This window comes from Drosophila biarmipes, chromosome 3R, assembly GCF_025231255.1.
Source record: "Drosophila biarmipes strain raj3 chromosome 3R, RU_DBia_V1.1, whole genome shotgun sequence".
NCBI classification, from domain to species: domain Eukaryota; kingdom Metazoa; phylum Arthropoda; class Insecta; order Diptera; family Drosophilidae; genus Drosophila; species Drosophila biarmipes.
Window position 1 is genome coordinate 30,371,284 of NC_066616.1, and position 14,174 is coordinate 30,385,457.

The following is a 14,174-nucleotide window of genomic DNA, read 5'->3' on the forward strand; positions in this document are numbered from 1 at the left end:
AGAGTCATGGGAACATAACATACGATTTGTTTTATGTCAACAATTTACATCAAGTTAATTTTTATAGATTTATGAAACACTAAAGTAGAATTTCTTAGTATGGAGCTAAGCTCTTAAAGTGCTAAAGGTCTAAGATTGTAAGCATCTCATAAAATTATTTAATTCCTTTTTAAAATGTATAATTCAAACTGCTTGCACTCCTCCCTTTATTGGCCAATTATTTAGGTATTTTCAAATCAAGATGTAGCACCTTGATTTATAGTGATACTCGAATACCACCTGACCATTTAGCACTTGCCTCCGTCTAATGACATTCTAATTAGACTTTTAATTGCCTGGGCAGAGTGTGGGAGTCAAAAACTTCAGGAGACAGAGCCCGGGCCGAGATTAGAGGGGGAAGATTAACCGCTGGAAGAATAAACTTGCCCCGCATTAATTATATCTGACCGCACCGACAATTTTGCGTTTTATGAGTTTCACTTCGGACGTTTTATGGCCAAAGTTTTGTTAACACAAATTATAAGCGGAAGCCGTGCGCAGTGTCATAAAAGGAGCGGCGATACAAAGTGGAATAAAAGGTGATGTTAAATTCTGCGGACCATTTGCCGGGGGTAAATTGAATTCCCCAATTTTCTCCCGCAATTATCCGAGAGACCTCGAAGTCCACTCGAAATTCAATTGAACTCGGCCCGATGCGGCGACTAATTCTAATTGGCGTGGGAATCGCAGCGGAGTGATCCAAAAGCTTTAAATGGCTCGCTGGCTAGACAGTTGCCTAATTTTGTGTAAATTATCGCACGAATTATGAGTCTCGTACGTGAAATTCTCCAAAAACAGCCAAGACAGCCAAACACATCGAAAATTAAGTACGATAAATATCAGACAACACGGTTAGCAGCGGCCAACAATTGCATCGCATTTTGGATTGTGTGTCTGCCTGTTTTTACTGCCGCTTCGATCCGACACCGTCATCAATATTCAAGTTTAGATCCCCCAATTAGGCCAGAGGCAAGACGCCGGCTCGGATCGGATCGAGTCCGCCGAGCCTAATCGCAACGCCAGTAAATATGATCAACTGCGAGGCCGAAAATCCTCTCCACTCGGGCTCAGCCGAGATGTCTTTGCACCTAATTGAGCGTGGCTGAGTCAGCCGGCCAGTAAAGTAACCACCGGTTACTCGAACCGGGGCTTCGAATTATTAATTGATTATCTATAAACGTTTTAATTGAAAACGGAGGGGAAAACTAATGATGCAGCGAAAACAGGATGCTCTATGTGTGGGAATCCATCGAGGAAGATATGTTTTTAGGGCTTCGAATTCAGATAAAGCAATAAAAAGTCCTTTAAATAAATTAAAAATTAAACAATTTATTTGATTTGTATACTAGAATTAAATTTAAGTGCTATAAATAATAGTTATTTTAATTATTTTCTGTATAATAACTGATTGCAATTCATACTAAAGTTAGACAAACATAATTTATATTGCATAAATAAATCAAAAATAAAATGGCTTGTTAGTTCGATTGATATTTTAACAGTTTTCTTTACTAACCCATATAAAAGCCTCCTCCATAATGTGCTGAACATCCATTTCCCGGAACTATTAATAGTCTCCCTCCCAGTTATATCCAATTATAAAGTTTTGGTAATTGGCTTTTTACTGTCTTTGGCTCCCTCACCAAGCAAACTCCAAAGCAATGAGCATTACCCGCTGGTAATACCCACAAAATCGGTTAGGGAATTCAATGGACAGCCACTTGGCTGCGGGCTTCTCGATATTAAATTGGCCGCTGGTCAGCGTTTAGTCAGTCAGGCGTAATTATTGTTATTACCAAATTAAGTAGCCAATTTTTTCATCGGTTTGCCGACTCTTTATCAGACTAAAGCCACTGTACTGACGACTGTAATCCGCCAACTACTTGGAGTGGCAGTTTTCCTACTTGTTTTCTTGGTTTTTTCCTGATTTTGTGTGTGCGTGGGGGCGACTAAGAAGTGGGCGAGGGGATTTACTCACGCTCTCGGTGCATTTTTTTACGATTTTGGATTTTTAGTTTTGAGCACAAAGTCGTTGTGGCCAAAAACCATACGCAGAGACATAATTTTCAAGGAAAATCTCTTCATTTTTAATGCGCCTGCCTCGCATATGTGGCACACACACTTTAAGTAAATCCAAAAAGCAGGGGGAAAATCAATAAAACAGGCGAAGGAGTGAAGCTGGCCAGGCTGAGATTAAATCGAGCGCACATAATCATATTTAGCTTTTTGGCCACATCGTTCGTGGATGTCAACTGCAGGCCACGGCTGGCTATTGTTGTGGATCGTGCCTATAAGTCCCCCTGCTCCATACCCCAACTGTGTCCCAAAAGCCAAACTGCAGCGCTGGCCAAAACAATGGGCAAACAGGCGCCAGACGCCATCTATGAATTAATCACGTTCATAATTTCGCTATCGTGTTGCCTTCGCTTGTTGTTCATAATTTCTGGTGTTCGTATCTTATTTTGGCCGGCCATTGTGCTTAATTTGGCTAAAAAAGGATATGGGACGGAGAGAGAGTCGTCTTTGGGGCCATATTGTTGCATAATTAGGCACACGGCCCGGGGTGTTTGCTTTGGCATTTCTTGGCGCGAAAAGGCTTGTGTGTGGTCATGTTGCAACAAACCATTGTGTTTTCGGCTTTCCAACTTGCGATTTGCCACTGCCTCTGCATTGTTCGATATGGAAATGAGTGTTGGTCTTTGGGCTTGGACAGGGATTTATGATTGGGGCCAGCGTGATTTGGTGCCTTGTAGGTGGGCAGCCACTTTCTGCATAATTTGGATCCCTGGCGGGGAAACAGCAAATGAAATGTAAATAAATTTACTGGGAAATTGGTTGGGAAACTCCCAATATTTATCAGTTTTTTTTGTAAGCTAAGTTTAGTTCCTAACTAATAAAGACCTGATAATATCGAAAGATTTTATTTTTAATATTGGGAATTCGTACTTTTGACAAATATAGTTCATATATTTGATAAATACATTTTAAACTATTATTTAAACATGATTTTTCTTTGTTAATTACATCAGATGTTTAAAAAACATATGCAATGTCATACCTTGAATCAAGTAGTATAAAAATAAATCATACAAGTGAATATGTTTGGTATTAAATATTAATTTGTTGAATTTACCTAAAATATATATTATAAAATGGCATATAAGATTCTTGGCGTTTTAAAAATCCCTTTATTTTCTTTATCAGCTTTGTTTAGAACTTAGCTAAGCTCATCGAATTTATTCCCCATAACTCGCACTTTGAAGGCTCTTTAAAATGTGTGCCTATAAACTCCTCCGATTGAAATGCCAGCCGCACGATCTGACAGACAGGACACGTGCCAAACACATATACTCCGATATCTAAATCTTAATAATGATAGTATACCATAAACACTGGTCTATCCAACATGTCAGACGGCGACGGCTGAAGGCTCATTTTGTGAAATCTTCATTAAATCAACTTCCAGGCGACTGCACGGAGGAGCAAAGTTTACGACCCGGCAGGAAAGTGTGTTTTTGTTTTCGTATTTCGTACTTTCAGTTTTCATTAAAATTTACGCATTATCGCACAAGTACTTGGGCGGGGCTCTGCCCAATTTCTACCAATTAACGGCGGCCCAATCTCACGTACATCGGCCATGCGTTTGTCGCGTTTACCGTCTGTGGGCCAAAACGGGCGGCTGGCATGTAAAATGGCCAACTTGGGCGGCAGTTTCAATTTCGCGCGGATTTTTTTATGGGCCCGCGGGCTGTGCAGTGTGTTTGCCATATCGCGCCCGGCGCATATCAGTCGTTAAAAATGCCTCACATAATTTCGCTTATGTGCGTGCGACATTTAGCGCCGACAATGGCCCGGCTGCGGAGCGGGATCAGGAGGGAATTTTCAGCAGAATCCTGGGGCAGCACCTCGTATCGGAGGTGGACTCAGGAGGCGTTGGACCCGGCCCAATAACAATTATTTTTAAACTGTGTGCCGAGCAAACAGGCGAGGGCGAATCGCCGGAACAGTGGCTGCAAGTCGAGCAAAATAAAAGTATCTTTTAAATACCGAATGGGGGAATTCGAGGAATATAAAAGTGTCTTTTAAATACCAGTGTAGAGGAATTTTTACAAAGTATTTAAAGGAATATTAAGCCTGCTCTTTAAAATTACATAAAGGATATGCTTTAAGGTAATTTATTCTATATATATTTTATATTAAAAATAAATAATTTTGTTTAATAATATTTTTACTAAAATTTCCCTTACAATGGACCGAAGCTAGATACCCCATTAAGATGCCTCTCTGATTTTCTGTCCGTCTGTTCCGTCTGTTAATAACCATTGTTCCAGCCGAGGCATTCCGCACCGAAATGTTAAACGCTTCACACTCAATAATTTAAAAGTGCTGTTCCCGGTAATGCGCTCAGAAATAAAAATTAAAAACCTTTTTGGCTCGGCATGCAGTGCGTATGCGTAATGCCTAGAGGTATTTGTGTGTGTGGTATGCCAAACATTTGCGCGGCGTTTCTGTGAGAGCCATAACCTTGCCAGTTAGCAGTCACCTGGTAATTGCTATCGGCGTTGGCGTTCAACTTGCTGCGAACTTGAGGTGAGTGCACTGGAAAGAACGGGATTTAAGTATTCATAAAATATTTTTAGTATATTTTATAAACCCTTAGCTATGAGTTTATGAGTCGTATTAAATTTATTGTATGATTATTTATATTAATTTTATTAAATTTTATACATTATAATAAAATATTTCTATTGGTCGATGTTTAAGGTAGCAGTTTAAAAGGTATTTATACACCCTAAAACTGGTTACAATAAATGGTTCCGGTGGTTCTTTATGAAAAGCATTCATAGATTTCAAAGGGGACTAGCTACTCATCAACAAAATATTTTTCTTGGCTCCCTTTTAGGGTCACAATATTTTTTTCTCTGCACAAAAGTGGATGTGAACCATATCGTTGGCGTTGGCGTGGCGCTCGTTTTGATTTGCAGTCAATGAATGTGCTCGTAAAGTCGTGTAACACTTTTGCTGCCGCTGTCGCTGGCATATTGTTTTCGTTGTTGTTGCCGTCGTTACCCACTGCAGTCTTGGTCTTTTTGTGCATTTGCATTTTGGCCTTTTTGGCGGTGCTCGGTGGGCGGTGGGCCACCCACGCGATTCCGGCCAGTGACTCAAGTTGTTCATTCATAAAAAGCGCAAAAGCAGCGCGGGCAGCGGAACGCAGGTGTCAGTCCACAGCGCATTTGGCATTCAGAGTGCAGCGTCTCGTTTGGCAAGAGTTCGGGCCAAAGACGTGCCACCAAATCAATCGGCCACCGCCAGGGACACTTGGCTCAGCAGGGCGTGGCGAAACCTTTGTGTTAATTGCACTGCCCGCCCTCCGGTTTTCCCTCGATTTTCACCCTGTTTTCCCCTGGAAGGTCCGTTAACATTTGTCAACTTGGCTGCTGGCTGCATGCTTTCATTGCTTGTTAATTGCCCAGCAGAAACACCAGCCATAATACGCCCTTGCAGCGCCACCCGAAGTGGGCCAAATGTAATCAGGCTGCGAGGAATTGGTGGTCAACTGGCTGTTCGATGCTCCTTGTTGTTCCATCTAATCCGAAAATGGACTCTGGCAGCGTGACACGATGAGGGAGAGGTCCCTGTATCCTAACCATCCTGGATTATCCTTTTAAGGGAATTTAATTGAACTTAATTGGCTTCTTAAAAAATTATATTTTTTTCATGGAAAATTCTTGATTAAAAAATTAATAATACAAATATTATACATTATATTAATATTATATTCATTTTGACTATATTTTTTTAAAGGTTAGTACTCACCCCTGTAAAATTCCCGAAAAAGGTAGTGCCTATTCGAATTGTTTCCTGTTTTTCCCCTTTTGTAAGAAAATCACGCAGCCAGCTCGAATGTAAATGTTGCTGGCCGTTCAGTGTTATTACCTGTCCGCCTGAATATTAGGAAGGGGGCGTTGGTCAGGGGGCGTGGCCGGGAGGTGGCTAAGCCGTGGGCGTGGCAAATTTCGTTGTAAGTACAACACATTGCACATTTGTTTGGCGAAGCCATTGGGAGGTGCCTATGCAGTCGGCAGTCGCTTGTCGGCTGGGAAATGTGGAAATAGGGAAATGGTGACAAATAACTCGGCTGGGGTCGGGAGCCGGGAAGCGGGAAACGGGCTCCATGGGCCCATGTTTTGTGTCTGTGCATCCGTGTCTGCATTCTGCAGTCGGAACCCTGGCCCAAAGCCACATGTGTGGGTGGGTGCATTATGAGATTTATGCGCAGTGACAGGAAGGCTGTTGATTAATTGAACTTTAATGAAAAGATTTATGTGGTTTCATTATTAAAAGCCAACAGGGAGCAGCCGGCAGACAGGTTATGGCCACCGGGGCTAATTGCTGGGTATTGGTTTTAATTGCACTCACATCCTGACAGCAAGGGCTGTATAGGGTCCAGATTGAATACTCCGAAAGTGAGTTTACCAAATCTTTCTGTTCGCCAAAAAAGCAGCTTTCCCTTGTCACCGAGGCTGTCTGATGCCATTTAGTATTCCCAGAGCATAGGACCAATTAATTCTTGGCTTAGTCATATATCACTGGAAGTCAAATCTATAACTCATTATATGGGGGCTCTTGCTCCACATTAAACAAAAGACTCGAAAGCCCCCGGGGCAGCTGAGCAGCCAACTAATTGATATTCTTCGGTGATTATCGTTTTGAAATTTATGCGACAATATGTAAAATATATCTTTTTGCTGCCTGCGCGCTTCATTGTTTCCTCAACAAATTGCAGTTGCAGCGGATTGTGCATATTAATTTTACCCGGCGCTGACGTAGACAATTGCCGCTGCTGTGTTGCTGGTGGCACGAGCTATTCCAGTTGTTGTTGCAAGTACTTAGGCGCCGCATCTGACAACTGGAACAATGCACTTTCAAATGATAATTGTTACAACTTTTATTGCTGATACTGCAGCAAACTGTTGCCACTGGTTGCTAGTTGCTAGTTGCCCGTCGCCAGTTGCAAGTTGCTGTTGCGGCAGCAACATTTGCCGACTGGCTGGTTTGCCATCGGTATTATTATGATTATTGCATTGTTATTGGCCTTTTATTGCCTCTGCACTCGATTTTCTTGTCTCAGAAGCAGCTCGCAGAAGCGGAAGACACTGGGCTATGCAAAAGTGGAGCTGCCATTAGTGTCATTCAGGCAATTGTTTACGGGGAGGCACTGGGAAAAATTGGGGACTTATTTATAGTACATTGCTGTATTCAAAAGATATTATATTTTTTTCATTTCATTTTTTAAAAGATGTATAGTCCATAAATAGTAATATTATCTATTTAATTGTTTGTATAACTTATCAAGGCGCTTATCAGGCGCTTTATTATAGTTTTTACACCTTATAAACGCAAACAAATAAAATATTTGCTGTTTTTTGGCGATGATAAAATTCTTTTAAATTGAAAGAAAATAATGCTGAAAGCATTAAAACATATATTAGTATTATATTTTTTACCATGATGTATTTATTAAGATTTCTGTTCTGCTGAAAGCTATAAATAGTAATATGTATCAATTAAAAAGCGGAAATTCATTTGACTATAATAAAAAGTCTTATAAATTTGTTTATCCACTAAAATGGGTTTTATTTGTATTTATTAACTTTTTTTCCCGTGCAGTTCTTGCTGAAATTTCCATCATGGAGTTTTTGTCTGCCATTCGATTTTCCTCCTTTTTCTGGCGCTTTTCTTTGGCAGCAGTTTGGGGCAGCAGTGAAGCACTGCGCGCTGTTCCTTGGATGTTGTCGACCGACATTGTTGCGATATTGTCAGCGCATGTGGGAAACACAAACAAAGCGTGCCGGGCCAAACATAACCGACGGTTTTGGCTAGGAGGGGCACTCGGGATGGTGGGAGTAGAGTTTGGCCAAAAAAAGGGGGCGGGGTCGTGGCCCTATGCCGCCCTGTCGCTTAGACCAAACAAAACGTGGCACTTGGACACGATTTCGGCTGTATTCGCCGGCCGTGTGTTTCGGTTTTGTTTGGCCAAATTTTTTGGTTGTCCACTTTTATTGTTCTGCGGTCTGCATATTATATTTGGTCATTCCATGTTTTACCAATATCATTTTTGATTTTTTTCCGATACCCGATTTTATTTATTGCCGCTGTTTTGACCATTTTGGGTCCGTTGGTTATTAGAAATGAAATGTTTGCAGATTATGTGAGTTCAAGTCAAAAGCAAAAGTCATTTAGTTGAAGGCTCGCCTTCATCGAAACTTTTTTAATATATAATTTGGCCCAAAAACTTTAAATGTCTGTCCCGAATAAATTATTGGCTTTGTATGATGGAATGGTTTGGGTTTGATTCTCGCTTTTGGCAGATACATTTAATATCGCCGGCTGACTTTGATGAACTCCGTGATGATCTCACTGGTTGGCCACAATAAACTTGATTGGTCTTCGACTATTTAGACATGCGCCAGCAAGCCATCTTGATAGCAGATCTCATTATTTCCCTGCAATTTTGTTGGCCTGTCTATCTGGAGGCGATAATCAGCTTGGCTAACTTGTTTAGCATACGCAATTATATAGAAAATTATATCTGCATATGTAAATACTCGTGTATGTTTGATATTTTAGCCGCATGATTTCGCATTCATGGCTGGCAAGCTCTGGCTCCGGCTAATTGACACTTAACACGGCTTGGAGTATTTTGAAGTTAATTGTGTGTCGACGTCAACGATGTTTCCAATCCCATTCCCAGTGCCAAACACTCAAACTACCGAATTTTGTGTGCTTGTTTGTATTTAAATTGCCTTGTCGCTTGTTCGGCTGTTTGGTTTATGCCGCAGGTTTTGTGTCTCCTGCATTTGATAGGTGTTCTACCGATGCAACTACACCATAATATTTTGGCAGTCACGTGTAGGTGCCATGGAATAAAGATAAATTCAAACAAAGCGTTGTTATTTTCAACATTGGTAGCATGTAAAAAGTGCCTCTTTATAAATTAGGCCTATGTAAATCCCAAACAATACGCCAGCTTTAATTAAAGTCTGTCTTCTAAATGGAGTTGATTAAATCGAAGATTTTTCTGTTTTAACTATAAATTATTTAGTTTTATTTTTGTTCAGATTTTTCTGTTGCCACCTTTTTCGGTCATCTCACTCAGTCCGAAGATATTTATTTTTCTTTTTGAAAGCAATCTGCCAGCCATATTTTTCGATTTATTGGAGTTGGGTGCAGAGATTTTGTTTGTTTATTTTTGAAAAATTTGTTTACCCTGGGCTTTTATTGCTTTCGTGTGGCTCGTCCAATTTTCGATTTCAATTGGGAATATCTTTCAGGAAATGACCAAAATGAAGTATGCAAAAATTTAACAACATTGTTTGCCCTGTGTTGCCACACAATTGTGACCAATAACTGAGTGGAGTGGACGCAACTTGAAAATATTTTTGAAAGTGAGGGATAAGTTTATTTATTTTGGAAAGTTGGGATGACTCGCAAAAACTATAGATTATTAAATAAATTCCTTTTCTTTTCATTGTTATTATACTTTAAAAAAAAATAATTGTATAAACTAGAACCTTTTTGTGAAAACTCTTATTTAATGTATATAAAAGGACAAGGTTGGAAAAATTGTGTTTAGCTAATTTATATATATATATTCGCTTATTGTTTGTTCAATCTAGCGCCATTCTTTTTATTCCTTTTAAAAATATTAGCGCAAATTTAAAGTTAGTCATCCGCGCCAGACGACGAATGACAAATGAAAATTGTCACAGAAATGTTAGCAAATAGTAGAAAACAATTTGCCCCATTGCATGTTTGGACGGAGATGCATAAATAATTAAAATGTTTGCATTAGTTTTTCATGCCGCTCGCATGTTGCAGCTTGAATTTCAATAAGCACTCTAATTGTTTTTAAGTGTTTTTCCAGCAGCGACAACGGCAGCCGTGTGCAGCGCAAATGAGCCGTAATTGCATAATTCTAATTTAGCGTCGAGTTCTAAGCACCGAAAACATGTTGACTACAATTTATGCACGTGTGTGAGTGCCCGAGTGCGCTGGTGTGGGTGCGGTGTCGTGTGTGCACTCACTCATTTCACTTAATAACTCACTGCAGTGCAGGTGCTTGCCGCACAGGACTCCAAGTTTGGCCAGGAAAATCGAGGTGGGCTAAGGTCTGGCTCTGGCCTGGATGTGGGTGGTGGGTGGCTGGGTTAACAGCCGCAATCGGGGGGAGGTGGGTGGAAAAAGGTGTCGGGACGGCGTCGGGAAAGTTTAACGTGCTCGCAGAAGGCCCAGGTGGCAGCAAGTGGCGCGAAGTTCTCACCAACGGACTTTGATAGTCACATATCAGTGGGATGAAGGCGTTATATTTAAATATAATTACTTAAATCACTACCTTTCTATATAAGAAATCTTTAACAATAAATATTACCCAGACAAAAAATATTTATAAGATTTGGACCAATATACATCGCTTTCTAATTAAAAACATATTTTTAAGGTTTTTTATTGGTCATTAAAATTATTTTCAATCATTGTTTAAGTATTATGTAACATACCAAACCTATTGAAAATGAAAACCTTTTTATCAATTTATTACATTCATATTCATCAAGTTAATATTGCCTTTATTTGAATGTGGACTTAATATGTAAATAAATGGCTTACCTGCACGTTTACATTTAAATGTCAATTAAAAACATTTGCCTTCGATCGTGTGCAGCCAGTGACGCATGTTTTGTGAGCCGACCTTGGTGAAATTATCGGATTTCAGTCTCAGCAGCTTAAGTGCGACAATTCCAACTTGATTTCTGTGTCACCTGGGCCGCAAAATGCATGAAATTCAAGTGGCCATAAATGCATGTACACACATGTTGAGAGGTGTGCTGCTTTGCGGGTGAGTGTGCATTTAAATCCTTATTGCGACACCTGCACAAAGCAAATACCAATTAAAGGCTTTACACATGCAGTGCCATGCCAACTTTCGGATGGGTAGCGTGGGCGGTGAGGTGTTGGTAAGAAATTTCTGTGTGTGGGGAAAGGGGACCGCACTGGCATGCCATTAAGTTGCATGCCCCCATACTCAGTTACTCGCCTTGTGGCACTCAGAAAAATAAGTGAAGATTTCTAAATCAAACAGCAATAGGGTTATATTTTTGGATAGAAAATGTGATTTTTGAAAGTATTATTATTATAAATAGTGTGAAATAAAAATATTTTAAAATTCTGTAAAATTTCTGAATATGTTTTCTCTCGGTGGAGCCACATCCACTTGAAAGCGGACAACAAACAAATTTACCCAACGAGTAGCTGACCGTGTCGTGCTTGGTCAAGACCAATTTATTTGCCCCGGTCAGTCCGCCACGAAGGCCCAGAGCTCGGAGATCGGCTTATAAAACTTCTCCTTCGAGCAAAGATGGCTCGAACCATGAAGGCAACGGGCGATGGCCAACGGAAGAAGCGGAGCAATGGATTCGTTGACCACATTAAGGATTACTGCTCCAATTGCACCCTGGCCGGGTTCGCCTACATGGCCAATTCCAGGTGGGTTTTACGGCGGCTGTTGGTCCAATGTCGTAGTATTCGTCTCTGTAGATTGCACTTCACGGAACGCATCTTCTGGCTGATTTGTGTGATCGTTTCCTCGCTGGGCTGCTACCATCTGATCGTCGCATATCAGCGGAGTTTTCCCTCGAGAGCCGTGAGCATTGTGTACGAGAGTCTGCCGCCGTTTTCCAAGTGGCAATTTCCCTCGGTCAGCGTCTGTGAGGTTGCCCACAAGGGTAAATTGTTTCCCACCATGGAGGAGTACATAAAAACGTGCGGTCAATGGGCAGTTTCGAAATCTGGTAATCTGGTTATAGAAAAAATATTTATTTTTAGACTGGGCGTAGATATTGCCGGAGATTACCCGTTCGAAGTGGAATCTGGAATGGCGACCATTCTATTTCCTGTATTATACAATGAAAACGCATTGAAGGCTAAATGTGGGTTGGCCCTGACGGATTGCCCAGGTCCATGTGCAGAATGTCCGGCGAAGGACTACCGGAAAATACTCAAGTGGGTGAGTATTATTATTAATTAAAAACAAAAATTAATAAACAGTAAAATAAGTGTTGTTTTGAGATCATTCATAACGCTTTTTAAAAGTATGCAATGGAATGAGGTAAAAAGTATTTTTTTTGCATACTTTTAGACACTCTTGCGGGAGGTTTTGAAACTGTACACGGGTGTTGGTGCCTTGACTTGTTTTTTTACAACTTCCTTTTATATTATCAGTATGGAGCCAACTGCTCGGACTTATTCGTCGAGTGTAAGTTATCAGGAGTGCCCTTCGACTGCTGCCGGTATTTTCGACCCCTGCTGACGCCCTTTGGCCGCTGCTTTATGCTAAACTCCCTGCAGAACAATGAGCCTGGCTCAAAGCACTGGCTGCCCAACCAATTGGATCCCGCCGATCAAAAGGCCGTGATAACTGTGGTCACACATGTGGAGATTCAAGCGAACGTGATGAATGCCGAGGATATTCCGCACACGGCCTTTGCCCCTCCTGGCATTTTAGCCATTACTCCGGGACTGGGAAAGTATATGCAGTTTAACCAGGTAATTATGACAAACGATCCGGATGTCAGGGAGGTCGACTCGAAGATCCGCAGCTGCATTTTTCCCGACGAGATTCCGCCGACCAGTGTTTACAAGGCCTACAGCTTCAGCGTTTGCATCACCGAGTGCATCAGGACGCTGCAGTTGAAAGTGTGCAACTGCACGTCGTTTATGTACAATCCAAATGCAGATAGCCGCTTTCCGGACTGCGATTTGCAGGGATACTTGTGCTTGGAGAGGAACCGGGCGATAAAGCCGGACTCCAGGGTTCTGTTGGGTAACAACAAGAGGACCAACGAAAGTTGTGGGTGCCTGCCGTCCTGCAACGAAGGCGATATCTTCACCGTTTACGAACCCAACATAATGTAAGGAGCCTTATAAGAAAGTTCCTTTTAAACATGATCTCTTCCGGTAGGACCCGAACCGGAAACAATTATTTCAACGTCACTCTAGATATGCCCTTCCTGCCAACGGATCAGTATCGGCGACAGGCGATTCGCTCGCGGTTGGATGTCGTGGTCTCCATGGGCGGGATGCTCGGACTTTTCCTGGGGGCCAGCATTCTCAGTGCCATCGAGTTCATTTACTATTTCACCATGCGACCCCTGAACAACATGCTGCGAGAACGTTCCGCTACTGAAAGGACTACATAAAGACAAGTTCAGGGAAGGGAAAATAGCAACCAAAAATATATTTAAATATTTATGAGAAAATACTTAGATAAATCATTTTTCTCGTTTAAATTTTCTTTTTAAATAAGCATATGAACTCAAAAATCTCACATTAAATACTTAATATTAAGGAAACTTAACCTTTATATTTTTCCCCAATGTTTATTATGCAATTATACATCTTACCATGGAAATCATTTCCCAAAAAGTAGCACCCATTTATTGGAGTGCATTTGCGGAGTTCTGCGAAGAAGAGTGGATTGAAAAAGGAGATTGGGATACGGTCTTCCGAGTTGGCTGTGCCTTGACCTCGGTCACCAGCGGCGTATGCGCAATTTAAAAATTTTATTAAATATTTGCTCCGCTCGGTCACTGCAATGCGCATTAAAAATGCAGGCATGGCATGCCGTCAGGATGCCAAGGATATTCTTCGTACCGAAAAGCGATGTGAGCCAAGTGTGAAGCTGAAAATCAATGGAACTCACAACTTGCACAGTCAGCAAACGCCTCTTGGCGACAACTGCAACCATTTCGTATGTACATCGCACTATATATACATGCATATCGCCTCGGATTTTGGCCACCTTTCAAGCCTGTTAGGTTTTTCACTCGCCCTGGGCATGTTGCTTAGTTTTAAATATTTAAAACGACACAACAATAGAAGAGTGTGCTAAAAGCAAACGGCAGAAATGTAATCACATTAATTCTCTGCCACAGGCCCTTTCCTTTGCCCTTTGCCCTTTTCGGGCTTTGTTGCTTTTGGTCACCTCGACAAAGGTTAATTAATTATGCTCTACACCAATTAAAAAGACACGAAATGGGCCTAAGCTTTTAGCGGCTGCAAAACTCGAGTGTAAT

At 41.2% G+C, this 14,174-nt stretch overlaps 1 protein-coding gene across 1 annotated transcript; it reads left to right on the plus strand.

The window, feature by feature from the left end:
• The first annotated feature begins 11,397 nt into the window (after positions 1-11,397).
• Positions 11,398-13,456, plus strand: LOC108025174 (pickpocket protein 28). The gene is made up of 5 exons (XM_017095452.3): positions 11,398-11,586; positions 11,638-11,862; positions 11,926-12,106; positions 12,322-13,010; positions 13,061-13,456. The coding sequence occupies exons 1-5, from the start codon at positions 11,459-11,461 to the stop codon at positions 13,296-13,298; spliced, it is 1,461 nt and encodes a 486-aa protein (XP_016950941.1). The 5' UTR covers positions 11,398-11,458; the 3' UTR covers positions 13,299-13,456.
• The last annotated feature ends 718 nt before the right edge of the window (positions 13,457-14,174 follow it).

What these genes read in the sequence shown, in the direction of transcription:
- LOC108025174 (XM_017095452.3), top strand. Translation starts at nt 11,459, where the DNA reads ATGGCTCGAACCATGAAGGCAACGGGCGATGGCCAACGGAAGAAGCGG. An exon ending in GCCTACATGGCCAATTCCAG is followed by an intron (nt 11,587 to 11,637) that starts GTGGGTTTTACG and finishes TCGTCTCTGTAG; the next exon opens with ATTGCACTTCACGGAACGCA. An exon ending in ACCGGAAAATACTCAAGTGG is followed by an intron (nt 12,107 to 12,321) that starts GTGAGTATTATT and finishes TTATATTATCAG; the next exon opens with TATGGAGCCAACTGCTCGGA.